The sequence below is a fragment of the Dendronephthya gigantea genome, unplaced genomic scaffold, assembly GCF_004324835.1.
Source record: "Dendronephthya gigantea isolate DGI-Jeju-01 unplaced genomic scaffold, DenGig_1.0 000002F, whole genome shotgun sequence".
Taxonomy (NCBI): Eukaryota; Metazoa; Cnidaria; class Anthozoa; order Malacalcyonacea; family Nephtheidae; genus Dendronephthya; species Dendronephthya gigantea.
Window position 1 is genome coordinate 1,449,933 of NW_021163012.1, and position 25,005 is coordinate 1,474,937.

At 38.7% G+C, this 25,005-nt stretch overlaps 5 protein-coding genes across 8 annotated transcripts in view; all 5 read left to right on the forward strand.

Annotated features, from left to right (window-relative positions):
* The window catches only part of LOC114538394 (dynein heavy chain 8, axonemal-like), a 32,669-nt gene extending 23,657 nt beyond the window's left edge, over positions 1 to 9,012 (forward strand). Inside the window, exons 66-90 of one of the 2 annotated variants that reach the window (XM_028559574.1) lie at positions 3 to 281; positions 543 to 766; positions 1,228 to 1,532; positions 1,648 to 1,756; positions 1,987 to 2,163; positions 2,335 to 2,490; positions 2,701 to 2,738; positions 2,835 to 3,152; positions 3,341 to 3,526; positions 3,679 to 3,790; positions 4,227 to 4,406; positions 4,526 to 4,662; positions 4,914 to 5,012; positions 5,089 to 5,224; positions 5,321 to 5,407; positions 5,562 to 5,744; positions 5,957 to 6,151; positions 6,225 to 6,347; positions 6,422 to 6,533; positions 6,621 to 6,751; positions 7,051 to 7,344; positions 7,508 to 7,621; positions 7,799 to 8,008; positions 8,092 to 8,259; positions 8,485 to 9,012. In XM_028559574.1, the coding sequence (XP_028415375.1) occupies positions 3 to 281; positions 543 to 766; positions 1,228 to 1,532; positions 1,648 to 1,756; positions 1,987 to 2,163; positions 2,335 to 2,490; positions 2,701 to 2,738; positions 2,835 to 3,152; positions 3,341 to 3,526; positions 3,679 to 3,790; positions 4,227 to 4,406; positions 4,526 to 4,662; positions 4,914 to 5,012; positions 5,089 to 5,224; positions 5,321 to 5,407; positions 5,562 to 5,744; positions 5,957 to 6,151; positions 6,225 to 6,347; positions 6,422 to 6,533; positions 6,621 to 6,751; positions 7,051 to 7,344; positions 7,508 to 7,621; positions 7,799 to 8,008; positions 8,092 to 8,259; positions 8,485 to 8,811 (4,400 nt within the window). In that variant the 3' untranslated portion in view covers positions 8,812 to 9,012. The remainder of the gene's footprint in view (positions 1 to 2; positions 282 to 542; positions 767 to 1,227; positions 1,533 to 1,647; positions 1,757 to 1,986; positions 2,164 to 2,334; positions 2,491 to 2,700; positions 2,739 to 2,834; positions 3,153 to 3,340; positions 3,527 to 3,678; positions 3,791 to 4,226; positions 4,407 to 4,525; positions 4,663 to 4,913; positions 5,013 to 5,088; positions 5,225 to 5,320; positions 5,408 to 5,561; positions 5,745 to 5,956; positions 6,152 to 6,224; positions 6,348 to 6,421; positions 6,534 to 6,620; positions 6,752 to 7,050; positions 7,345 to 7,507; positions 7,622 to 7,798; positions 8,009 to 8,091; positions 8,260 to 8,484) is intronic. The other variant, XM_028559581.1, reaches the window with a different exon arrangement.
* A 298-nt stretch (positions 9,013 to 9,310) lies between these two features.
* LOC114534726 (glutathionyl-hydroquinone reductase YqjG-like) lies at positions 9,311 to 13,310 on the forward strand. Its single transcript, XM_028556196.1, has 7 exons — positions 9,311 to 9,621; positions 9,979 to 10,178; positions 10,311 to 10,531; positions 10,734 to 10,827; positions 10,991 to 11,107; positions 11,582 to 11,698; positions 12,171 to 13,310. Exons 1-7 carry the CDS (start codon positions 9,495 to 9,497, stop codon positions 12,258 to 12,260), a joined length of 966 nt encoding a protein of 321 aa, XP_028411997.1. The 5' UTR covers positions 9,311 to 9,494; the 3' UTR covers positions 12,261 to 13,310.
* A 12-nt stretch (positions 13,311 to 13,322) lies between these two features.
* LOC114534709 (neuronal pentraxin-1-like) lies at positions 13,323 to 16,025 on the forward strand. Of its 2 annotated transcripts, none has more exons than XM_028556178.1 (5): positions 13,323 to 13,463; positions 13,768 to 13,982; positions 14,332 to 14,365; positions 14,685 to 14,916; positions 15,126 to 16,025. In XM_028556178.1, exons 1-5 carry the CDS (start codon positions 13,340 to 13,342, stop codon positions 15,520 to 15,522), a joined length of 1,002 nt encoding a protein of 333 aa, XP_028411979.1. In that variant the 5' UTR covers positions 13,323 to 13,339; the 3' UTR covers positions 15,523 to 16,025. The 2 variants fall into 2 exon arrangements, with proteins under 2 accessions (XP_028411979.1, XP_028411986.1); XM_028556185.1 differs by having other exon boundaries at positions 13,768 to 13,973.
* Positions 16,026 to 17,479: 1,454 nt separating this feature from the next.
* On the forward strand, positions 17,480 to 18,823 carry LOC114534736 (neuronal pentraxin-2-like). Its single transcript, XM_028556205.1, has 3 exons — positions 17,480 to 17,509; positions 18,032 to 18,260; positions 18,400 to 18,823. Exons 2-3 carry the CDS (start codon positions 18,046 to 18,048, stop codon positions 18,761 to 18,763), a joined length of 579 nt encoding a protein of 192 aa, XP_028412006.1. The 5' UTR covers positions 17,480 to 17,509; positions 18,032 to 18,045; the 3' UTR covers positions 18,764 to 18,823.
* A 525-nt stretch (positions 18,824 to 19,348) lies between these two features.
* On the forward strand, positions 19,349 to 24,801 carry LOC114534692 (malonyl-CoA decarboxylase, mitochondrial-like). 2 transcript variants are annotated; one of them, XM_028556166.1, is made up of 14 exons: positions 19,349 to 19,426; positions 19,825 to 19,888; positions 20,089 to 20,241; positions 20,471 to 20,518; positions 20,731 to 20,826; positions 21,653 to 21,793; positions 22,110 to 22,262; positions 22,343 to 22,507; positions 22,647 to 22,737; positions 23,004 to 23,180; positions 23,694 to 23,770; positions 23,859 to 23,941; positions 24,213 to 24,259; positions 24,577 to 24,801. In XM_028556166.1, exons 1-14 carry the CDS (start codon positions 19,401 to 19,403, stop codon positions 24,792 to 24,794), a joined length of 1,539 nt encoding a protein of 512 aa, XP_028411967.1. In that variant the 5' UTR covers positions 19,349 to 19,400; the 3' UTR covers positions 24,795 to 24,801. The 2 variants fall into 2 exon arrangements, with proteins under 2 accessions (XP_028411967.1, XP_028411972.1); XM_028556171.1 differs by lacking the exon at positions 19,349 to 19,426 and adding an exon at positions 19,468 to 19,673.
* Positions 24,802 to 25,005: the final 204 nt, after the last annotated feature.

Below are 25,005 nucleotides of genomic sequence, written 5' to 3' on the forward strand. Positions count from 1 at the left end.
AGGTATATCAAGCGATGGTAAGATGGATCGTCAGACGTGGAAAGCCATACAGACATTCATGAGCGACTCTCAGAAATTCGCGGAAGCTCTTCATGGCGTGAGCTGGGAGGAAGGCCTGTCCGATGATATTGTTCGCAGTGTTGAACCATTCTTTGCCAAAAATGAACTCGGAGAACTCGGGAAATCATTGCGTAGTGGCACATCCAAGGGCAACACATCCCCCGGAAAACATTCCCCACAGACAGGTAACACACCTCCCGGAAAGAATTACTCACAGACAGGTAAACTATAATCATATTTAAGCTTTCAAAAACAACAAAAATAACTACATTCCTCTTTTCCCTTCAAATACGAACTTCTGTAAATAATATTGAATAAATCTTTCCCATGAATGAAGTAAAACGCGGGATGTAAATGTTACGCTAAGTTTGATTGGCTCCCAAAAACTAACGAACCAATCAATCTTCTTGTAACATCAGGCTTCCCGGGTTCAACGGCATCATAAGAAGGGTTCATTCTGCATTATATTTCATCCCTTTCAGAGCGTCGTCATTCAGTCGGAATAACCGTGACAGCAGCACGATACTCTTCGGAAGATGCCGTCATCCTCGTGGAGTATGTGTTGTCACTACTTGAGTACACGAAGAAATACAAGCCTTACAGGAAGGTCCTGGATTACATCGCTGAGCTGTCGGCGGAACAGGAGGAACACGAGAAACTCACAGATGACGAGAGATACAGTGAGGATGATTTCCACGAGGAGAAGGTTTGTTTTTGAAACCCAGATTTCGTTTTATCATTACCACAATGTTCTGTAGCGTGGTTTGGTTATGGTGACCCAGCGTTGCTGTGGGATATAAGCGGGATTAAACTTGATTGAAATGAACCAGCTGGGGCACTCTTCTGATGTATAGGAGCAAACTTTGTTCGGACATTTTCATTATGCTAAATACTTTCATTATGCGTAACAATCATCGCATTGATGCAAGTTGTTTTAAAACAGTAAACAATGTTTTGCTATTTTGCAGCGTTGTTATAAACAATGCTTGAATGAATGAACCATCAAAACTGTTTCAATTTGTTGACAAGCATGTTGCAACAGAGCTCGTTTTTCAAAAGGCTGAACAATATTGTAAGAATTACTTTCCATGGAGTGCAGCACAACAACTTTGTTTACTCCTGACTCGACAAACTGATCATTTTTTGTCGTAATATTTGTGATTTTAGCCAGCGGATGGTGAGCCCGAACCTGTTCTCACCGAAGCTGACCTCCCAAGACTAGAGCAGGAGCTGGAGACATTGCAAGAGGAGTTTGATAAAGCAGTGATGGTAAAATACGACCTGCAGGATGAGGTGAATGCCTCGTCAGAGAGACTCAGAGTTGCACAAGAACTACTGCAAAGATTGAAAGATTTTGAAGAGGATTCCAGAGTGTTTGTGACTGAGTATTCCTCGTCTGAAGTCCTCTTGTCAAACTGTATGTCGGCTGCGGCGTTTCTGACTTACTGTGGACCAATGGGAATTGATCAAAGGTAGCATATGCATGTTTAAAGGGCAGTTGGAAAGAGCAGTTGGAATATGCCGACGTGAAAGGCAATTTTCTGCATTTGTCAATGTTTCTTGTCTCATCTTGCTTTGTTTGTGTAGAAAAAAGATGGTGGCGTATTTTACAAATGCATCTTCAAAGCATGGCTTACCAAAAGAATCGAAACAAGTATTTTATGACCTTCCGCTTTGTGAATACCTCAACGGAAAGGTGCGCATCTAGGTTATGAGGGGTTATGAGGCGTTATAAGGGGTTATGAGGGGTTATGAGGTGTATGGATCGATTGCTGTATCAGAAGACGGAACGGGCCTTAATGTTTATTGATGTTTCGAGACAGAGACAGTACATTATACCCACCATATCAAACTAAAACCAACTGTTCCAAGCTTCACGAAATCACACCATCGCATCATGAGTAATTGTCTTTCTTACATCTCCAGCTCGCTCTTAAGATGCTGCAACATTCCAAGGCGCTCACTGATCCTCTCTCCTTGGATAACTCATGTCTTGTGAATCAGGAAGAAACAGCAAACACTTGGCCATTGATCTGCGATCCTCAACGTGTTGCACAATCCTTAGTCACGGCTCTCAACCAGGTCACCATCGTCAAGTTCAAGGTAAAAACCAGTGGCACAAAGAAATGTAAAACACAACCCGACGATAAGCGTTTTGAAACCCAATATATGGACTAAAAGAGACGAAAATGAAATATCACAGGATGTCCATCAGGATTGGGTTAGGTTCACTAACTCCAACGCCTCATATTCATTGAATGTTTGTTCTTTCAGGAGTTACGTGGTCATCTTGAGACATGCCTGATGGAAGGAACTCAGTTGTTTGTGACTGATGTTGATCTTGGAGCTCTCGTTGAAGATGACAGGTTTTACTATATTCTAAGAAATGTACCAACGTTCCTTAAGGCCACCAACCCATTCAAATTGCTGGTGAGTTTTTTTTTACCGCGTGCAATTTCGATCCAGTAAATTGCTGCGTATTTGTGCTATCAATGAATTTTCACGACAAAGAAAGTTTAAGATATTTTATGCTGTCTCCTCATGAAAATTTAGCAAATATGTTGCCTACACTAGACCCATAAAGACCATCGTTAGACAGGACATAGCATGCGTTTCAACCGTATCACAATTCTTTTTCAGGTTGGGGAACATGAAATAGAGTGTCAACCGTCATTCAGGTTACAATTCAATCATTTGCGGCCCAAAATAAAGAAATTTATTAATTTTGAACAGACCTTAATCATTGCTTGGTTCTAATCCATTTTTCTTCCCAGGTTGTTCATGTCTACAACATGTCTTGCATATCGCGTTCCAGCTAAGCTGAGCGCGGTCATCAACGTCATCGAGATGTACTTGTCACGTGATGGTCTTGAAGAGATGTTCCTGGATAGATTCATGGGACTGGAGAAACCTAGGATCCAGGACTCCAGGCAACAGTCTGTCTCGGAGCTTGTTCGCTTGTTGAAAATGAAAGACGAGTCGGAGAGGAAATTCCTGGAAGTTTTGTTAAAAAACAGACAATTCTTACATGATCTTGCTACAATGAAGAAAATATCGTCGATTAGAAGAAATTTTGAGGAAACAGTGGAAAGGTAGACCTTTTGAGCTCGCTGTTAAGGAGAAATAAGTGCATCAGTAATTTTCAAATCAACGTGTCCCTAATCTTTGCTGACTTGGATGCGCGGGCTTTATTGGACGATGATATGAACCGATTCAGCAAGTATTCATAGGAATTAGAAAAATAATTCATTTTGTTGATCATTATCTGTGCTATTTTCAGTATCACACGAGTTGAACAATCCGAAGCATCTCTGCTCCACTCACGTGAGGCATTTCGGCCAATCGCGCGGCGTGCTGCCGTGTTGTTTGACGTCACACGTCACATGGGCGAGGTGAACGAGAAATATACAATATCATTGGCCCAGTTCTTGAAGATATTCGATACAGCCATACAACACTCTGAGAGGTAAGTCATTGACCTTGATCCAGGTTGCTCTCAGCCAGAAGCGAGTCTCGGGCTGTCAAACCTGTCACAGACTGCAACACCACCAGCGTTTTACAAGGCTACACATCATCTTTAACAAACGTTTCACGATACATCCCTGTTTTCGTTAACAGAACTGCTGTGAAGGCTGTGGCTGAAAGAGTTGGACAAAGCGCATTCTTCTTTGCTGCGCAAGGTTTCATGGAGAAAGATCGAACCTTGTTTGCTTTGCTCTCTGCAATTGAGGTGCGGTAATATTAATTTTGTTGTTTATTCTCCCCAGCATCAAAATTGGTGCCAATAAACAATAAGATAGAACAGAGCTAGCGTCTCTATAAATGAACGAATTCTGTCATTAGTCCTTAGGTTGGGGGAAGTCTTAACATCACCCTATGTAGGAAAGCTGTAGTACCTAGCCAATTATTAGTATACTAGTCTGAAGGAATGTTAAGAGACAGTGATACCTAATCATGATACCAGCAGCCTCAAGTGGTGGTAGAACCATCCAGTGGCCACCTAAAACATTATACTAGAGCATACTTCCTATATATAACCACTACGGAATCTATTCTCTTTGTCTTTTAATCAGAATAAGTATACGAGAATATCCTATAGTTAGTTATAGTTCCTATAGTTAGATATGATTATTTTAAAGAATGATCCTTTATTTCTATTGCTGTAGGTTGAGGATTCATTTGGTCGTGTTTCGCCAGGAGACCGCGAGTTTCTTATCTATCCAGCGTACGGATCTGCTGTTAAAACTGCGCTCAGTCACGGCACAGTGACCACGTCTCAAACGAAAATAATCAATGCAAAAAAACCGTTCGACTGGATGACGGATGAACAATATAATGGGTTACAGGTAAGTAAAGAACAGATCCCAAGTGAAGAACGTTTGATCCTGTGGGACTTTGCAGCCCAAAGCTCTCTGCTGTATGTGTTTACTGGATCACAATGGCGATGTATTTGATTATTTTATAGTTACTTGCGCAGTCGTTTGACTGGTTCCAAGAACCGTTTGAGAAAATGACAAAAGATGGTCGTGAAACACAATGGAGGCAACTTGTGGAACATGAGATACCTGAACTTGTTGCTTTGCCCGACAATTTAGACGAGAAGTGAGTAATATGGCTAGGGATGTTCCTTACTGCACGTCTATAGAGCTGGAAAACAGTTTAGAACTGATAGAATAGATAGTTTCCTCCTGTAGTAACATTGGATCAATAAGAGATGATCCTTACTGAGACCTCTAGGAAGAACAGTTTAGAACTGATAGAGCTATCCAGTATAAATAAAGTTAGTTTAGTTTAGGTTTCCTCCTGGGTGAATTAAGCATTGTTTGTCATTGTTATATTATTTAATCTCATAGGTTTACTCCAATGCAAAGATTCATGATTATCAGAGCTATTCGACCGGATCGTCTCGTTCAGACTTCTCGATCATTTATCATACAAGGCTTAGGGCGAAGGTACATACGATGTTCTATAGGTTTTCAACAGTACCATGACTGATCAATGACGTTATGAGGTTGTGATTTGTTTCAGGTATACATCAGACCTGCCTCTTGATCTTGCCTTCGTTCATCGCCAAAGTGACTCAAGAACTCCAGTGTTGTTGTTATATGATGAGGAATCCTCCATCTTACAGACACTTGTCAGAGATCTGGCTGGAAAGAAACAGGTAAACTACATGCACAATACCATACCATACCACACCAAACCATACCACACCATACCATACCATCTTATTCATACCATCTTATTTTGTTTTCTTTAGGTTGATCTGTCTGTTGTGCACCTCGCTACGGGTTGTTCAAATGAAGAGCGATACGCCAGACGAAGTTTGCATAAGGCTATGACTGAGGTTAGCAGATTCTCGTAAACACTTTGAAACAGGTCGAAAACAGCAACAACTAGTTTAGTTTAGGTTTCATCCTGTTGTAACACTGGGTCAATAGAGATGATCCTTACTGGACCTCTAAGGAGAATAATGATGGATGATTATTTCTCTCATACAGGGTACATGGTTGCTGCTTCTAGATGGTCATAACTCTCCGCGGCTTCTAGACATGCTTGACTCGTTGATATCTGACAAACAGATTGAGGGTAACTTCAGATTGTGGATTTCAGCCAAGATCACATCACCATTACCATGCAGTCTGCTGCAACTCACCGTCAAAGTGGTCGCTGATTCACCCAAGGTAACGAGACTAGGACTTGCTATACAACAGATATCATGAAAGGGGGAGGGTTACCCCTGTGGGGAGGGGCACCCCCGTGAGAACTAACAACCCCACACCATAGTGCCCTTGAACTCGCTCATTCTTTACTTTCCTCGTGGTCCGTTTCTTAGATCCAAAGAAAGATGATTAAACAATTTCATTCACTTAACATATCTTAACTCTTTCTGTAGAACATCCGGGACAACTTGGTGCGATCAATGTCATTGGTCGATAGCGATATCCTCGCTTCGAGCACTCGATCAGAATGGCCAGCAATCTTACACAATGTCTGCGTACTTCATAACGTTGTACGCTTGAGGTCCCAGTATCAGTTGGTTGGCTGGAATGAGCCAGAAGTCATAAAACCTGGTGCTCTTGAACTATATGTAAGTTCTGAGAAATTTCAACACTGCAACAGCAGACGATTTAGCCGCAGCTAAAGCTCCGTAATATCTTTAGGATGCCATCAGAGTGGCTGCGAGAGAGTTTGGTGAACACACCTCACACGAACGATCTAAATCACCAGTCACAGCCACCGGGAAAGCGATACAGTGGAATGCTTTGAGATATATGCTGGCAGAGGTAGGGGACATATAGATTCTACCATAACCCTGGTTATATTAGATTGAATTAAACGATGAACTCTGTCATGGTAGGTTGTGTATGGTAAAATAATCCGCGATGAGTTTGATCAACAATCCCTGAACGCGATTGTAGACTACTGGATTAGTCCCGCTGCTGTTAAGAAAGAATTTGAAGCCTCGAGAGGTTGGCTAGTTTATGTGTTTGATACATTGAAATTTACTCTGTTTAATCAAGATCCTAACGTTTCGTTCACCGTTTCATATTCTGTAGTCAAATACAGATTACCTTCTGTGTTCTTCTCTGGTAATGTTCGTCTTCCCACTCTGGTTCAATCGCTCGAATCTTTGCCTGCGAATGTCCTTGATGTTCCTGAAGCCTGTGGCTTGCATTCCTCCCCTGAGGTAAGTAATAAAAGACATTGGATCCTTCCCTCTTTAAACTAAATTTAATACTAAGAAAATTCATCAGTACGGCTGGATAAAGCATCCCAAAATTAGTAGGATTGGAAAGTTTGATTGCAAAATATGAAATGGGATGCTCTTTCTAAGTTTCTAACTGTACTGATGGATTTACTTAGTTTAAATTCGATTTTAAATAGGGCATTGTCAATTGTATTGAATAGATTAATTGTTGATAGGATGTGCGATTCATTGTAGTACTTTCCTTAAGTTCTGTTTATCTTTTCTTGCTCATTTCAAAGACTGTAGTCGCTCACGATCAGTACATCTTCACTCGTCTCAATTGGATCTACGACCGAATGCCAGTTTCCAGCACTCTAACGCACGCCTGCGTGGAGTCTGACTTTTACACTCCCACGAAGGGCGTCGTGGTCGTCAGCGGTCAGACGCAATTGCCAGGCGCAAGTTTTCTCGCCGTTGACAAGTCCGGTGTGTTCGCTAGTGCCAGTCTCTGGGCGTTACGAAACAGGAGAGACGTTGACCTGCTGGAGATATGTACGTCAGCTTTAAATAAAGTACCTAGACCTTGGAGCAAGGTGAGTTTGTTTGTACCGTTTTGACTTTGAAGAAGAGGCTAAGAGTTTTGGAAAAGCTGGTTACCCTCGGGCCAGTTGAACTAAGCCTGTTTAGTTTAAACGGTGGATAGGCCATAAATACTACTTTCATACATGTTGTGAATAGTTTAACAATCCTTTTTAGGAAGCTATAAATGAAAAGCTCAAGAAAGGTGGTGTTACATCGTTCAGTTTATTCGTACTTTCCGAAGTCGAGCAGATGCAGAAGTTGATTCTGACAATCAGAGAGGATCTTCAGGTGTGTGTCTGCGCTACCCCAAGAATAATACATCTTTTTCCATCTTGGGATATGATCAGTTGTGTTAGTGACGCTGGTCGAGGGGAAGGTATCCTTGTGCCAATAGGTCCATCCGTCCCCGTCTCTCATCCCACAGCTGTTAGGAATGACCATCTCTACATTTTTTATCTCATGCAGATCATCAAGACTTCTGTAAGTGATGGTGTTCATGGTGATCTGGTACCACCAGATGTTCTGGAAGCTGCAAATGCTTTGTACCATTTGCGTATACCATCGCGATGGTTGCGGTTGGCTGGCGACTCTTCTCCTCCAGGAACATGGAGTCTCTCTGCATGGTTGGCCGATCTACAAAGCAGACATTCTCACATTGAACGTGTTGTCACTCAAGTATGTGATGAAACTCAGCTCAGTCAAAATCTAACCTATGCTTTAATCTGTGAAGTTCATTGTAATCAATATTTATCTTCTAGGGTCGAGATCGCGTTCCAGCGTACTGGCTTGGAGCATTCTTCAATCCTAAGCGATTACTTGCCATCGTTAAACAAGAAGCGATAAGGAATTTTGAAAGCAGCGGTCGCTCCTCAGTCATGGAACTCTTTGTATTGCAGAGTGACATCACAGGCAGAGATAAAGATCACGTAAGCTGAGAAAATTGTAGACCGGCCCCTCCTGTCTGATCTTAGCCTGCATCTCTCCCCTCCCCCGTCTTCTTTCTTCCAAACGCCCACAGTGCAGGCTAGTGCGATTTCACCGACTTGCTGTATGATCTGGTTTGCAAGCCCAAATCATAGAGATGTAACCATTTGTGTAACCATGTTATTTGAGCGAACCAACCATATGAAAAATGGTCTTGTTTTTTTCAGTTACGAGAACCACCGCTTGAAGGGATTTTCGTTTACGGTCTATACATGTGGGGATGTGCCTGGGAGAAGACTACGGGTGACCTCATGGATGCCGCACCTAGACATGGTCCAACCCCTCTACCCGTCATCCATCTTACAGTTGTACCTCAGTCCGAAAAACATACCCTACATGACCCGCAAAAGGCAGCTGTATCATACTCCTGTCCATGTTATCCTTCAAGGATCTGTTCACGAGAGCCCGTGTTGCAGTTGGACATCGATAATAAAGATGTCTCCGCCAGTCGTTGGGCCCTGCGTGGTTTATGCGCGACTTTGAGACCGTTTTAATGGTCTGACTGTTATTTATTTGTACAAATATCAGAGTTATTGCGAGTTATTGCCGTAATTATAGTTAAATTATGAATAGAAAATATGAGCTGATTGCACTCGCAGTTTCACACCCGCCAGATATAAGATATTTGTACATTTTGAATAAGGTATTTAACCGTCGTTTGTTAAGAAAAAAAAATTCAATTATGCGCTCTTTGACTCTGTAATCATGCGTCTTTTAAAGCTCTCGTCCTCTCAAGAGCCTTCTTCCAATCCAAACTCGTGTTCTCTATGCAAAATTCAGCTGTCTATATTTTTTGAACATTTTTTACTTGTAAATATTTACCAGATAATTTATATGAAGATGTTTGACAGTTTAATTTAGACTTGTCATTTGTATTAGCCTGTTTTGAAAGTGCTGAAGGTATTATTTGCTAATGCGCTTCCCTCAGTTGCTCTGCGTCACTTTGGGATTTTATTGTTGTGTGGTAGTGAAGTCAAGGAAAATTTCCATTCTTTTCTGTCGTCAGTCGTCTAATGCAACAAAAAACGTCGATTTAAAGGATTTATCAGAAGATATTTGTGGTTATCAGCACCATAAAACTGTTGTATTAGGAAGAATGTCCTTCTCTGAACGCAAAGGACATATTTAGTTGGTTTTACACTAAGTATCGTACGAGCTTCATAGAAGTTGTTTGGTCATGGAAGATAAACAAACCATTTCAAAGAAGAAAGATGTTAATGAAAAGGGAGAATATGTTCGACCAGAGTCTGGTTTTAGGCATTGGGTTAAAGCTGACGGTTCAACTGGCTTCAAGCCTGAGCGAGGTATAAAAAAGTGCAATACAATGTCCAATGTACCTACCGTAGTATATATTTGCCATCATTATGCGAGTCAGGCATTCCTATACAATACACATCGCAGTAGGATGTATTAAAAGAATGCAGTTCAATTGCTGTATACAGTAAACTGCTGCACAATAAATTATATTACTATAATGCCCTGCTATAGTCCAAATTCTATGATATTGCTGTATAATGTTGCACAGTTGATACCATTACAGCCCATTACTGTACACTATATGCCTGTAAACAGTACCATGTGGTACATATGTTGGGCAATGCATTACTAATGTCCTTTTATATACTGTGCTTGGAATGCTGATAAATTTCTGAAAACTATAGGCAGATACCATCTTTATGTCTCCTTTGGGTGTCCTTGGGCACACAGGACCTTAATTGTGCACAAGCTGAAAGGCTTGGAAGATGTGATTACTGTTGATGTTGTTGACTGGTTGCTGGAGAAGCCTCAAGGATGGAAATTTGCTGAAGAGAAAGATGGCTGTACCCCTGATACAGTGAACAATTGCCAGTTTTTGAGTCAGGCATGTGAAAGTTGTTTTTACAGGACCCCTAGGAAGAATCAATGCAGGTCTTGAACCTTTACAAATATATTGATAAACCTTTACATATATATTGATTTGATAAACCTTTAGTTAAAGTTAGTTTAATTCTAGGTGTATGCTTTGTCAGATCCAACATATGTAGGAAATTGGACAGTACCAGTTCTGTTTGATAAAGTGAAGAACACCATTGTGAGCAATGAATCCAGTGAGATCATTCGAATGCTCAACAGTGAATTCAATGAATTTTGTTCTACTAAAGAACAACAGATGCTTGACCTCTATCCTGTCAACTTGAAAACAGAAATTGATGAAGTGAACAAGTGGATTTATTCGTATGTTTAGTTTGTGTAAAATTTTGATCTGGGAGATGCAATGGGGCGACTTTCCAGTCACACATGTGACATTGCTGTTTCTTAATTCAGGCTTCATATTTTGCATGTAACAAAATATAGCATTGTCACATGTGTGTCCAGAGAGTCACCCAGTGACAAGGTAGCAATGTTGGCCAATTCCCTGAGAGTGCTTTTATTTTAGAGACATCAACAATGGTGTTTATCGATGTGGGTTTTCTACCTCACAGGAACCTTATAATGCTGCTGTTCAAAAACTATTTCAAGGTCTTGATAAGGTCAGGATCCATTCATGGTGTGTTAGACTACTGAGACTACTAAATGATCATTTTTCTATTGACCATGAGTAAATAATCACATAGGGAATGTTTAACTTTAATTGTTCCAAGCACTAAGCACGTTCACACAAAGAACGATAACATATCTTTCAATATTCTCCAGGCTGAAGAGATTCTTTCAAAACAAAGATATCTCACTGGAAAGAGGCTGACTGAAGCAGACGTTCGTCTTTTTGTCACTTTGATTCGTTTTGACGTTGTTTATCATGGTCATTTTAAGGTAAACAGTGGCGCCGCGAGCAGTTTCTGGCAGCGTTTTTAGAAAAGGAAACATTTATTTTATCTTAGCACCACGCGAAACCTAAACTTACAAGTACAAGCGAACTTAGGCAGATCCACAGGAGTGCACAATTTCAATAATATTATCGATTAGTTTCAATGCGAAAACCAGGCATCGCAAATCGCAATTATATAGCATTGACTATATATGAGACGACTATTATATGGTAAAAAAGGGCTCAGAACTCCCCTGTTACCTCCTTAAGTAAAGAGCAGTGGAGCCGGAACCTACCCCGTTTTTCCGGCGTCCCTAATTAGGTAACTAACTGTGAAAAAAAAGCTGATATTTATTGTTAAACATTCTTTTTCACGAGAGATATTAAGTTCTCAAGTTCTTACGTTGAAGTTCCAGACCCTTATTTTAGAATACTTGGCGCTTCATTACTGTTACACTTTATTCGTCCTTCATTTTCAGTGCAACAAGAAACGGATATTTGACTATCCAAATCTTTGGGGTTTTACAAAAGATATTTATCAAACTAACGGCGTCGCGTCCACCGTCAACTTTGAGCATATCAAACGACTTTATCAGGTAGGGAAAACTTAGAAAAATAGACGAATGTTGAAAAAGATATTATATTAAGATTATTTATCACAGTGTGTATCTGGCTACTATATGTATGGAAATGTCGAAATGATTTTTTAATTGATTAGTAAATTATCAGTAATATGATTATTAATAATCATATTATATTCAATTCCTTTTTATGTGGATAAATTTAGGTAAAACTTTGTGTGTTTTTTCTAAAAAAAGTAGCTTTTTTCTGTTAATTTGCCCGGGATGCACAGCTCAGGCACCTGTCACACCATCCACGTTTTGTTAGTTATTTAAATATTTATCGTATAAAGAACGCGTTTTTGGTTTATCCAATTGATTTTTATACAGCATTTCTGACTTAAAACAAGAGTTAGTAGCTACATAAGTCATATCTCATGCATTCTTCATGCCAATACATGCTGCCGAAATACTTAGTATTTTCTACTGTTGAAAGTTTATGTTCTAGGAAAGTCAAAGATCCATCAATCCTTATGGTATCGTATCGGTGGGTCCTGATCTCGACTTGATGTCTGCTCACAGCCGTGACGAGATGTAAATAATACGAAAATTTTGTCTTCGAAATTATTCACTGTGACTTCGAAATGAAATCCGATTGACACGTTTCCATTAGTAGGCATCACTTTTGCCGGCAGGTGCCTTGCTGGATAATAACCTGTGCACGGCATGTTGTCTTCATGTTTTTCATTTCAAATTCATAACATGACTGAAAATCGACTACTTTTTTCTCGTATGAGTCGTGCCAGTGAATCGCCGTGCATGCAATGTGTGAACTAACCGATGGCTGGTCTGTTTACCCGATCCAATTTTGTCGAGTCAAATTCAATTCTAATGCAGTATGACTTATATATAGTCTGTTTTCTTGCAATGAGTATGAGCAGATATTGTAGATGTTTCAGGTTTTTAAACATATTTCATAGCTGCTTTATCAATAACAGACTACTTTCACATGTCAGAAGTGATCCGAGAAAATAAAATGAAATTGATGAGGGCAGCTTTTGCCGGTTGTCATGAAAACGTTTTTTTGCCATCACGCCACTCTTCTTTTTGCTTGTCAAAGCAAACATATGAATCATGAATGAATGACGTCTATAATATAGCAATTAAAAATAAAACAGGTGAAAAATATTGATAGTTCAGTGTTGTCAGAATCTTGTCGAAGTAAGTGTTGAAAACTGAAGGATCTCATGCACTCAATTTTGAGGTAAGATATACTGTAGCTGAACATTGTTTTGTTAAGTACAACGAAATATACTCAGTCTGTGTATGTTTGCGGTTTGCATTGCATACCTTTCAAGTGAAGGTATACCTTTCTCTTAATTCTTGGCTATTTATTGCAGGATATACTAGTTTGTTGTAATACGGAGAAATTTGAAACGATTATATATCAGCTTTTGATAAGAGCGAATGTTTTCTGTTTTCTATGACATTTTTAATTACATATGGCATTATTGTTAGTTTTTAATTTCCTTTTATTTTCTGTTGATTAGGATTATATCGTCGTTCAAATTAAAAATTACGAGCAATATTGTCTAATCAGACGTTGCAATTAACTTTTGATAGCAGACAGAGGTGTATGTAATATCGGTGTTGTCTCCGGAAAAATTTGCTTAAAAAATGGCAGAAGATAAACGGTTCTCAGTCCACGGCACAATTGCTATCATCCTGCTTGCTCAGGTTGTTTCAACAACTGCTAATCAACTGTCAACGGGAAGTGGAATATTTCGAAAATCATTGGAAGGTATGTATTCTCTTCAACGGTGTAAAATTCTTGATTTTAACTTCCTAATACATTTACAAAGATCTTCTCAAGAACAGGTCAATCTCTCAAGAACTTGTCAATTTGAAGAAATCTCAGCCAGCTTGTTACTAAGGTTCTCAAGTATAGCAAGACCTTTCGTCAGAAAGTCGATCTCTTACAGAGCTTCGATTAGATTGCAAATACATTACATGCACCATTATTTATATACATGTCTTTCACACTCTTTTTTGTAAGAAAAATATCAAATTTTTAAGCCTCTGAAAATGTCCACACTCGTTCACAGGCAAACGTCTCCAGGGCTGTTTAATTTCAACAAGAGCTGTCCCAAGTTTATTTGAGTGTGGTCACTGGTGCATGATTCGAGACTGTTGGTCTTTCAACTACGGACAGAGTATCGAGCTTGAAAATCAAAATATATGTGAAATGAACAATTGCAGCAGAAATGGAAGCTTGGTGTTGGTTGACAAAATATTTGATTACTATGAACTGGTTAGTCAGGTATAATCCGTGAATATTTTTGAGGCGAATCTCTAGTCACGCGTTCGTGGCAACTTCTGTGATTTCCCAATTCAGAGCTACAGACTACAGTCGAACCCTCACAAGAGCTGTTTTTCCCCTAGTTTTTTCCTCATGCAGCTGAGGAAACATTGACAAACTCCTGTCGTGGTTGTCAGTTTCTTCACTGTAGGGCTTTTAAAAGGCTCACGATCCTCCCTCAAAATTTTCAGGCCCGTACGCCTATACCTAAGATGTATGAAATTCGGCTTAGCTCTGAGTGTTATGAAGATATGACGATGTTAGCTCAGCGCTGTGTATAAATTGACTATAATTTTGACATTTTTTGCAGGTATCGCGCTGTTTACTTGATGAAATTTGCTCAGGTGGGGAACGAAGCAAAGCAGCAAAAGCAAACTATTTCAAACGCATGCAGATATTCACTGCAGTAATGTAGAGAATTGCAGTTTCATTAATAATCAGCCGTGTTTTTCGGACATACCAAAAACAACTAAGCGCCTCAGTAAAGCTTAGTTTCTCACTTAATATAATTAAGAAGTAAAATTAAACAAAATGCACTCGTTTTGTAAAAGTGGAAATGAGTCGCAGTGCATGTGGCAATATTCCACAGAATTAGGTCAGAATTGCTGGCTGTGTTTGAATTATTCTCATCGTAAACATGAATCATTATATTTCCATTTTTAGAACCGAAATTCTCCTTGCAGTTTCCACGATACAGTACCAATGATTATGTTGTTATAAGCGATCCCAGTTTAACAGAAATGGACGCCTTAACCATCTGTGCCTGGGTGAAGTTTGTTAGCAACGGAAAGGGCGCCATTATAACCTATGCTGTTCCCGGTTCAACTAATGAGCTCGCTATCTGGTGCTATGTGAATGTAGTTCTCATTTCTGTGAAAAATTTAGTCTGGTTTCGGTGAGGTTTACTCAATTTTTTACCTGTAATAACCCGTCCCCCTGCCTTCCATTTTAAATATAATCTTAACTGACGAATTAAAGTAATTTGAAATCTTCTCTCTTACCTTGTAAACGCTAAAAATCACTACCCATCGCAGAGAACTAATCGCTTCTCCCTTTTTTCCAACTGAACAAAAACAAGAGAACAGTTTCATCGATTTATTTCAGGGCTTACAACAGTACGATGAGTGATGGTTCCTGGCATGCCTTGTGTATGACGTGGTCCAGTGCGAATGGCGAGATCAGAGTGTATAAAGACGATGTCTTGACGGATGTGCGGGCAGGTGTGGGCATTGGCGAAAAGACTGTCGGAGGGGGGACCTGGGTGCTGGGCCAAGATCAGGATACAGTTGGTGGGGGATTTGATATTAAAGACTCATTACGGGGGGAGCTGACTATGGTCAATGTATGGAGGCGTGTCCTTACCAGACAAGAAATTACCAAGTTTTCAACAAATTGTGAAAATTGTATGATTGGGGATGTGAAGAGATGGACGGAGTTTAGAACTGGACTGCGAGGCAATGTTGAACTCAGAGAGAAGCAAGATTGTCATGTGTGTGATTAATGTTAAGATGAGATGAAATGACTATTTAACGTATGATAGTTATTTCATCAGCTGGTCAATAAGGCGTCGATATCCCAGGGGAACTCGTTTTTTTCTCACTCTCGGCGCGAGAAAAAGTAGTTTTTTATAAGGATGCTTTGGCTAACTTAAAGTATTGAATAAGAGAGCTTTTTCGATCTAGCCGTTAAATAGCTGATCACGAATAAACATCATATATGAACCTTCAGAAAAAGTTTGCCAGTTTTTAATGTAAAAAATATGTACATATCTTGTAAATAAATAAAATATTTGAATGCATGGGAATAAGCTGTATAACATCGCCTCGAGATTATCTCTATAGTAACTATCTCTTTTGGATAGCTGATCTATCAGCTCCTTCTGTAGTTACTTGGCTAGTCCAATCTTTAAGTTTCAGAAGAAAACCTCAATCAAGCCCTTGCTTCATTTTTAACGTCATATAAACTTTTGAGAAATTTTGTGTTAAATTTAAATGAGTGAAAATTAAAAGCAGAAAACACTAAATATTGCACTCTAAGATACGATTTTTAACGCTTGTTTGTTTTTTGAGAAAACATCACAGTATGGTCAAGCAGTGTTGTCATAGCGTTTAAATGAAAGATTTGAAAATTTCAATAAAATATGTTCCAAGGAAACTCCACATTTACCCGTATTTAATTAAATCATAAAACGTTTAATTTATAAATAAGATAACCATCATTGATCTAACTGACATTTAAATGTTGTCATACGCTCGCGGCTAGAACATTTTCACAGAAAACGTTTGAACAAATGAAATGAACATGGCGAATGTTCCTCCATTTTCAGTTCACGCGGTGATTGTTTTCATTCTGTTGTCCCAAACTTTCCCAGTAACAGCAAATCATTTGTCAGACACGACTGAGATATTTCAAAGATCTGTAGAAGGTATTTATTTACTTTATCATGTCCACTAAGGCTATGTGCGCACACGGTAACGTTTTCAAGCAATTTCATTTTCTTTTTCACACCAAAACGGTTTCAAACACCGTCAATTTACAATAAAAATTGAAGCTAATTTAACATATTAAGCATATTTTCTTTGGATCGTGTGGACAGGGCGTCTAAACTCTAAACCATAAAAAAGACAAAACCGATTTTGAAAACTCTCGAAAACCATTGTTGTGTGCAAATAGCCGAAGGCACTTACCATTTGCATGTATTTCTTTAATTTTAGTCTAGCCTTCCACCGTATTAAGGTCTGCTAATACCTTACTATTCAACTGCTTATTAACGAGTGCTAACTAGATTAATGACGATTTTAAATTTGTTGATAACTAGAAGTAGTTTGATGCAACCTTTAGTTTGCTCACTTCTGGTGGATGTTTTATAGTCTGTTGACTTGCAATGTATGTAGGCGGCATCCACTGCATGAAGTCAAGGCAGTACTGCTTTATCAGTAAAAGACTACATTCCATACGCCAAAGGTGAATTTGATCTGACAAAATTGGATCGTGTGAACAGACCTTGAGAAATCCTCGCTTTTCATTTTAGGCAGACGCCTCGTCGACTGTTTTATTTCAAAAATCACTGTCGTAAACCTGTTCGAGTGTTCTAACTGGTGTACGATCAAAAATTGTCTCTCATTTAACTACGGTCGAGTCGATGACAACTTGGGAGAAGTTTACACATGTGAACTGAATAGCTGCACTAAAGAAGATAGACAGATGTTAATCTCACCGAATTTTGACTATTATGAACTGCTGAACGAGAGGGAGGTAATGCCACTGCAACAGCTCTGCTTAAGGCACTATTACACTCTGCAATTTTCCCTGCAACTTGCAATGCAGTTATAATTTGGAGGGATGTAAATTTGTGTTCGAAATGCTGAGAAAACGTTAACAGATCGTAAGCAATGTTCGAGGATGATTAGCGCAACGGGAGGGTTTTTAATCATATTATTTTTATTCCATGCAGGTGCCACAGTGCTATCAAAGAGCAACTCCAACAGGTAAGGGACAAAAGATATAAAATGTCCATCATGTTTGTATTTAATTACACCAGGTTATATCAGTGGAATCAGCATGAAATCTCGTGTAGAACGTATTAAGTGTAGAAAGTATTTTACAATATGTTACCGTAGTTTGTGTGAATTGTGTCTGAAGTACCTGAATAAGATCTCTCAAATGTGGTGGTTCAGTGTAGGTAGCATTCTCCAAGAAGCTGTCGTGGTTTGTGTGTGAACTGCCTGAGATATCTCAAACGTGGTGGTTCAGTGTAGGTAGTATTCTACAATAAGCTGTCGTGGTTTGTGTCTGAATTGCCTGAAAAAGATCTCTCAAACGTGGTGGTCTAGTGTAGGTAGTATTCTACAATAAGCTGTCGTGGTTTGTGTCTGAACTACCTGAAAAAGATATCTCAAACGTTGTGACCGGTGTATTCTACAAGAACCTGCCGTATTGTATTATAGTAAGTCGACGGCACAAACGTCAAAAACTTGATAATTTCATAGATATCTTTGGTTCATTTTCAGATTCAACGTTTGACATGAATTTTCCAGCGTCCAACAGTGAGGATTATGTCACAATAGGTGACCAAGGCTTGCACGAGTTAAGAGCTTTTACGATTTGTGCTTGGGTGAAGTTCCTCAGCACCGCGAACGGGACAATAGTGTCATATTCTGCACCTGGTTCAACTAACGAGATTTCAATCTATGTTTTTTTAAATCATGTTCTTTTTGCCGTGAAGGATGACTGGAAATGGTAAGCCTTGAATTTTTTTGCCCTGAATTCTCCCGTACTTCATTTATCCCCCAACCCGACTCGCCCAAAGAAGCTAAGACCCAAGTCTATTGGGAACCCGATAACACAAATTTTTTCCTTCGATCTGGAAATATTTCAGGACGGAAACCAGTGCTTTCGGGAGCAGTTCCTGGCACTCGTTGTGTTTGACATGGTCCAGTATGAATGGCGAGATCAGATTGTATGAAGACAAGGTTTTGAGGGATGTGATAACGGGTGTGGGCACTGGACAAAAAATCACCAGAGGAGGGAACTGGACCCTAGGCAAAGACCAGGCTGCTGCCGGCGAGATCCCAATTTACGGAAAGCTGATGGAAGTTAACGTGTGGGGCTGTGTCTTACCCGCAGAAGATATCTCGAAGTTTTCAACAGATTGTAAATCTGGTATACACGGTGATATCAAACGATGGACGGATTTTGAAGCCTGCAGTGGTCGTGGGAGGCAAGATTGTGGCTATAATTAATGCGGACTGTAATTGATGCATTTATCACTTTTTTGCGGGGCAATAGACCTTTTGCATACTGACGTACAAGCCGTGACACCTGCAGGGAATTCTAGTCTTAGTAGTCAAGGCTGCAGGGAAATTTTGAAGTTTGAATTTTTCGCCGTCACTACTAAAACCAGAATTCCCTGCAGGCTTGATACACGTCATTATGCATAAGGTCTATTGCTATCTGTATCACAAACTAAAGATACATATTCTTCATCTGTGATTGTATCAATACTACATAAGATTGTGAACTGACAGACTAGCTTCAATTGCTGCATGATATTGAAAATAGCTATTTCATCATAACTCATATTCTGCCAGTAATACCATAGGGGAAATAAATAGATAAATACATAGATAATCTTTGTGTAAAGAATAAAAGGAAGGAATGAAAAACTATATTTAAACGTAATGATTGGGGAAGAACTGTGAAGATAGGAGAAAATAAGTAAATTAGCTTGTAGGTACCATTAATGGACCGAAAGGCTTTACTTACGTGGTTTACCGAGAAAGTAAGTCCACTCCACAATGTTTGTTGTAACATGAAGTAATGGAGAATGCAATAATGTAACAAAGACATATTCATCAAAGAATCGAGGTTCAAAGATTAATGTATAAAATTATGTCGAAAAATTTGTAAGTATTTCACCATTTGAAATGTTTAGTATGTTGCATGTTTAATGTTCAATAATTATGTGCAAATATGTTGCATGCATTCAGCCGTAATTTAGAGATTAAAATTCAAAGGTCAAGTACATAATTTTATGTTGATAATTTGTACACGTTGAAGGTTCAACTGGTTTAGTACAGGAAATATTGTTTTCAATTTAACCGGGCGTTATATGTGATCAACCTTTCCACAAACGATGAGAACAATTGTCAGGTGATACACAATATGCGTATCTGCGTGCATTGCTAAGAAATAGATACAGGAATACGGCTGGAACAATACTACAATGATGAACTTAGATTTAATATATAGATATGCATCATACGCTATCATAACTTGTTTTAAAACAGTACTTCTTCTTCAGGAATTCCTATGTGAGGGTTTTAGGGCTGCTGAGAAAATCATGTGATGTGAACTGCAGATACTTTGTAAGTATTGCTTGAAATCCACAGTCTTCTGAGCTTGTGTCTTTTACTTCTGATTGTGGTTGTGGGTTGATAACAATTAATTTGATCAACCCAAACATTCCTCTCATGCAACTGGCATTTGTTCTACCCAGATGAATTGATGCAAATTGGGAGGTTGATGTTATAGTTGTTATTTCAACTTTTTGTCTTTCTCGCCATAGAGCTCTAAATGTCAAGAACAGTCAAAAATATGGTCAGGTTTTTTGTCAAATACAGATGAAACAAGAAAGATTGAACTTCAAAGAATACAAGATACTCTTATCAAATCACAACAGCCAAGGAAGTCAATTGGAGGTGGAGACATTTTACCTGAAGTATGCTTATTTGAATTTCCTATTCTAACCTCATGTTATCCTATTTCCCCCTGAACTTTATCTCCTTTCCTCCCCCATTTGGGTGATTCTCTTCTGGTCACACATGTGACATTGCTGTTTCTTCAGGCTTCATATTTTGCATGTAACAAAATAGAATAGCATTGTCACGTATTTGACCAGAGAATCACCCATTTGCCATTAATGTTGTATCAAATTCTCACCATTTCAGGCATTAGCGAGTGATTTTTTCTCATATTATCAGAATATCAATTCAAAGGTAACATAGAATATTTCAATTCACCAGTTTTAGTACATTAATTTCCAATTTGATTGAACTGGTTTAGAGCTGATGTAAGTTAGGCCAACTTGCAATATGTCTTGAGTGACCATCTGCGAACAGATAGCAGGAACACATTCGGAAAACAAGTGGTCAAAGTTGTTCCTATTTCAATATGTGCAGTCTGTAATTGTATTCTTATTATATGTAAGATTGACAAGCTGAAGGTCTTCACTACTCTTGCACAAGATCTTGGCCTGAATCATGATATGATCATAAACATTGCAGAAGACATCAAACAAACTAAGGTAACATGAAGTACCAGCTTAATTCCAGTGTAGGGTGAAGTACCAGCTTAATTTGAGAGAAGGGTGACCATGAAATAAACCAGTTACACAGCACAGTTAATCTGGTAATTTCTTCGGTAATAGCCAACCTCTTATTTAGCGCCAAATCTCGTCTGTATTTTTCTTCAATTATTATTTATATTGTGTATAGTAATTTCTAGCTGTTGTTAAACTTTCTTACAGTTTTATTTGTAGTCAGTCGCCCCTGGCTAAATGGTGTTCTGAGGAGACCTGACCTAGTTTTGTTTTCGTATGTTGAGGATAACATTCATTCGAAACGCTGTCGATATTCCATTCGAGTCTTAAAATCAACACTCTTACAATTCTCACGTACTTTTTGTATTTTACCGTCTGCTACGGGCACTTGTTCTTCGACGTTTTTGTTGTTTGTCCACCCAACTTGTCAGAACATTCGTCATTTATATAAATTGCCCGGCACTAAATCTCGATGAAAAAATCCTTCAACTTTAATCGCAAGTTTCTATGTGTAAATTCGCAGATGTATGAACGTTTAGCTTCGTCTTATGACATTCATGTGATTTCTTAATTCCATGAAAGTACCTTCTCAGGATTACATTTCCCCATAATCCCTGCCAAGTTCCGTAATATGCGATTTATCTAATCCGATTACGTCTCCGGTAATACGAGTTAATCGGTTAACAAAAGATATTAACAGATGGGTTTCGTTTTGAAGTATTGTTAAAATATCCTATCTTAAAGTCAAAACTACGCTAACGCGGTTAAAGAAGTCTTTTAAGTGTTCGTTTAAAAACGTTTTGATCTCTAGCAACGCGGATCGACCTCGCAACTGAAACTTGAAGAGAAACTTCAACACTCGTTAGAGCCACCTTATATTGAGTTGTTGTCTTACATTGGTCGTCAGGAGGGTGGAGTGAAGTTCATTGTTGATCTGAGGAAAGATCTGTTGGTAAGTGAGTAGCAGTTATTGGATGAGGCAACATCATTTTCTCATTTAATTTTGTGTTTCGAAAATCCGGGATCCAGACGAGATAAACGAGTATTGATACAAGACAAACACGTTCTCGAGCATGACAAACAGGTATTGATGCAAGACAAACAAGAACTAATCCAAGATAAACTAGTATTGATCCAAGACAAACCAGTACAACTGTGACAACTCTTTTTTCAGATCGCAGTGTATGGAGAAGTTCTCCTGGACAATTTAGGCACTTGATTTGACTCAATCAGCTATTTAACTTAAACATTGTCCTTTTCCTTCGCAGGATATTCTTTCGGATAGAGATCTTGCTTGTGAAAGAGACGAATTGATGGCAGTCAACTACAACATCAGACATCTCTTATCCAAATGGTTTTCCGTTGGTTTTCTCGACATGCAACGTATGACATGGCAGTCACCTTGTGACATCACCGAAAAGGTAACATTGAACCTGCGTTCGGATCGAACCGACCGAGTCCCGCGCGGCCAGGGCTAACGTGCACCTTCCACCTTAACCAGGTAGCAAGCTACGAGGCTGTGCACGAAGTACGTAACTGGATGGATATGAAGCGACGGATTGGACCTTATCGACGTTGTTTCGTGTTCTTGCATCCCAGCATGCCTAGAGAGCCTGTGTGTGTTCTTCACATCGCTCTGAGAGACGAGATTCCTGGAAACATTCAGGTATTCATAACCTGCATCTTCTCGTAACTAGAGAATACGGCTGTAACTGTTTTCACCGTCTGACTGCTTCTTTAGAAAAAAGTGAACTTTATTTAATAAGTACAACATATACGAACAGCATGTGTTTGATCGTTTTCAGAAAATTTTAGCTGAAGAAATTCCAAGCGACGAACGAGACGTTGAGAAGAAAAATACTGCAGTTTTTTACTCCGTAACTTCGACACAAAAAGGTAATTTCGTTTGTATATTTTCACTGGACTCCTTCTGTAGTAACACTGGATCAATAAGAGATGATCCTTACTGGACCTCTAGGAAGAACAGTTTAGAACTGATAGAGCTATCCAGTATAAATTAAGTTAGTTTAGTTTAGGTTTCCTCCTGTAGTAACACTGGATCAATAAGAGATGATCCTTACTGGATCCTCTGGGAAGAACAGTTTAGAACTGATAGAACTGTCCAGTATATATATACAGTACGTTTTTGCAAAACCTTTCAGGACTGGCAGAAATTGATTTGGGTCACTCACTGATAATGGAAGCTGTTAACCAATTAAAATACGAATTACCGAACATTAAAACCTTCGTGTCGCTTTCTCCTATTCCTGGCTTTTATAAATGGTTAGATCAAAAGTTATTGGAAACATCAGAGTCGTCTGTTATCGCAGGAATAATGAGTGAGTAAACTATCAAAACAGAGACTAAACTTTCATTAAAGCAAATCAAGTGTGTCATCTGGTATTTTGTGTTTTTCCTCCCAGTAAAGTTAATAATCGTGCATCATCTCAATCAAATATGAGAGAACAGACATCCAGGTTTTCTACCTCTTATAGCGTAGCCAATCACAGTGAGAGTTCAATAACGTAGCCAATCACAGTGAGCGCTCAATAACGTAGCCAATCACAGTGAGAGCTCAATAACGTAGCCAATCACAGTGAGAGCTCACTGGCCAATCAGCGCCCAGAAGGGCTGTTGAATTCGAAATAGAAATCCACTCTTCAGTATTTAATCGATTGTATCTTTTGTTATTTTCTATCTAACTAGTAGAAATTTTGTGATTATGTTTTGTTGTAAGAACTATAGCTCTGACATAAATTTGAAACAGAAATAGAGTATATTTCAAGAGATATTAAGTTGTTTCAACCGAGAAATACCACCTAGACATAATGTTGTTGTTAAAATTGTTTTAGATCACAAGAGCATTTCTAGTGAAGGTCGAAAAGTTCTTGAAAACATTTTAAAGAAACCTTATAATTTAAATTTTAAGGTAATGTATGTATGAATTGTCCAAATCCCTTTCTCATTGACAGGAAATGATTTTCGTCTTAGGTGAAGTAAATCCTTGTATTTTTCAGAATCTCATAAGTAATCCAGCTTGGTTAAGAAATGAACAATTATGTGACGTTCTGCAAAAACCATTATTGGAACTGTGTGCAAGGTATGCACTACAAACGATGGTGCACGTGATGCTTGATCGTAGCGATACTTATAAGAACTTCCAAATGATGACAGATATTTCCATTTGATGCATTTTCCTTGTAAAGAGAAATTGCTATTAATGTTCTGTTCAATGTTCTTTTATGTTCTACCAATTCACCACTGACAATTCTTGGTCACCCTGGTAACTGCTTGCCAACATTTCCCACAATGATTTGTACTGTCGCTGTGTCGAACCTCACCAAGCCTTCATATTATATACTTTCTTTCAGTTATCTTTGCAATGAAAAGAAGAAAGGGTTTGCTTTGGATCCTGTAGGTAATGTCTGAAGAACTTCTCATATATAAATTTGTCTTTGTTTAAACTATCATCGATCGGTCTATCATCCACCCAGTGACCAGTATTACTACATGAAGTACCCTAAACTAAGCTAAACTAAACTAAACTAAACTAGCTTTATTTATACTGGGTAGCTCTATAAACTGTTCTTCCTAGAATCCATTAAGGATCATCTCTTATTGATACAGTGTTACCATGCACAGGAGGAAACCTAAACTAAACTAACTTTATTTAAACTAAAAATGCTAAATTAACAATCCTTTCTTAATCAGAGTTTGTTTTCATTTTATTTCCAGCTAACTTCCATCTTCGAAATGGCGCCATCCTCTGGAGATTGAACTGGAAGGCTGACGTAAGCAGAAAAGGAGCTTTGAGATCGCTAGGCATGATGGTTAACTATAAATATAGTCTAAATGAAGTTCACGATAACAACAGACAATACGTTTTGCGGGGAGAAGTTGCAACCTCAAAATATATTACCGATATTTTAGCAGACAAAAACTTCAACTTTTAATATTTAGATATATATAATAATTAGAATTTTAAATAGAAAATTATATATATACATATATATACTTCATTTCTATTACAGAATTATTATTGAAGTCATCTAAGTTTATACTCCCGAAGATTTGAATATTTTGATACAGCTTACGATTGAATTTTTTCATGTCGTTGACAGAATCTTTCAATGCCTTTCATTACTTCTTGGGTGGCAACTTGCC

Bases quoted from the DNA above. Each gene is read 5' to 3' on its own strand.
- LOC114534726 (XM_028556196.1), top strand. From the start codon at position 9,495: ATGGAAGATAAACAAACCATTTCAAAGAAGAAAGATGTTAATGAAAAG. The intron at 9,622-9,978 runs GTATAAAAAAGT...TGAAAACTATAG, and splicing joins TGGCTTCAAGCCTGAGCGAG to GCAGATACCATCTTTATGTC. The intron at 11,699-12,170 runs GTAGGGAAAACT...TTTATGTTCTAG, and splicing joins ATATCAAACGACTTTATCAG to GAAAGTCAAAGATCCATCAA.
- LOC114534709 (XM_028556178.1), top strand. From the start codon at position 13,340: ATGGCAGAAGATAAACGGTTCTCAGTCCACGGCACAATTGCTATCATC. The intron at 13,983-14,331 runs GTATAATCCGTG...CATTTTTTGCAG, and splicing joins ACTATGAACTGGTTAGTCAG to GTATCGCGCTGTTTACTTGA. The intron at 14,366-14,684 runs GTGGGGAACGAA...TTCCATTTTTAG, and splicing joins ACTTGATGAAATTTGCTCAG to AACCGAAATTCTCCTTGCAG.
- LOC114534736 (XM_028556205.1), top strand. From the start codon at position 18,046: ATGAATTTTCCAGCGTCCAACAGTGAGGATTATGTCACAATAGGTGAC. The intron at 18,261-18,399 runs GTAAGCCTTGAA...GAAATATTTCAG, and splicing joins GTGAAGGATGACTGGAAATG to GACGGAAACCAGTGCTTTCG.
- LOC114534692 (XM_028556166.1), top strand. From the start codon at position 19,401: ATGTATAAAATTATGTCGAAAAATTT. The intron at 19,889-20,088 runs GTAAGTATTGCT...TTCTCGCCATAG, and splicing joins ATGTGAACTGCAGATACTTT to AGCTCTAAATGTCAAGAACA. The intron at 24,260-24,576 runs GTAATGTCTGAA...TTTTATTTCCAG, and splicing joins GTTTGCTTTGGATCCTGTAG to CTAACTTCCATCTTCGAAAT.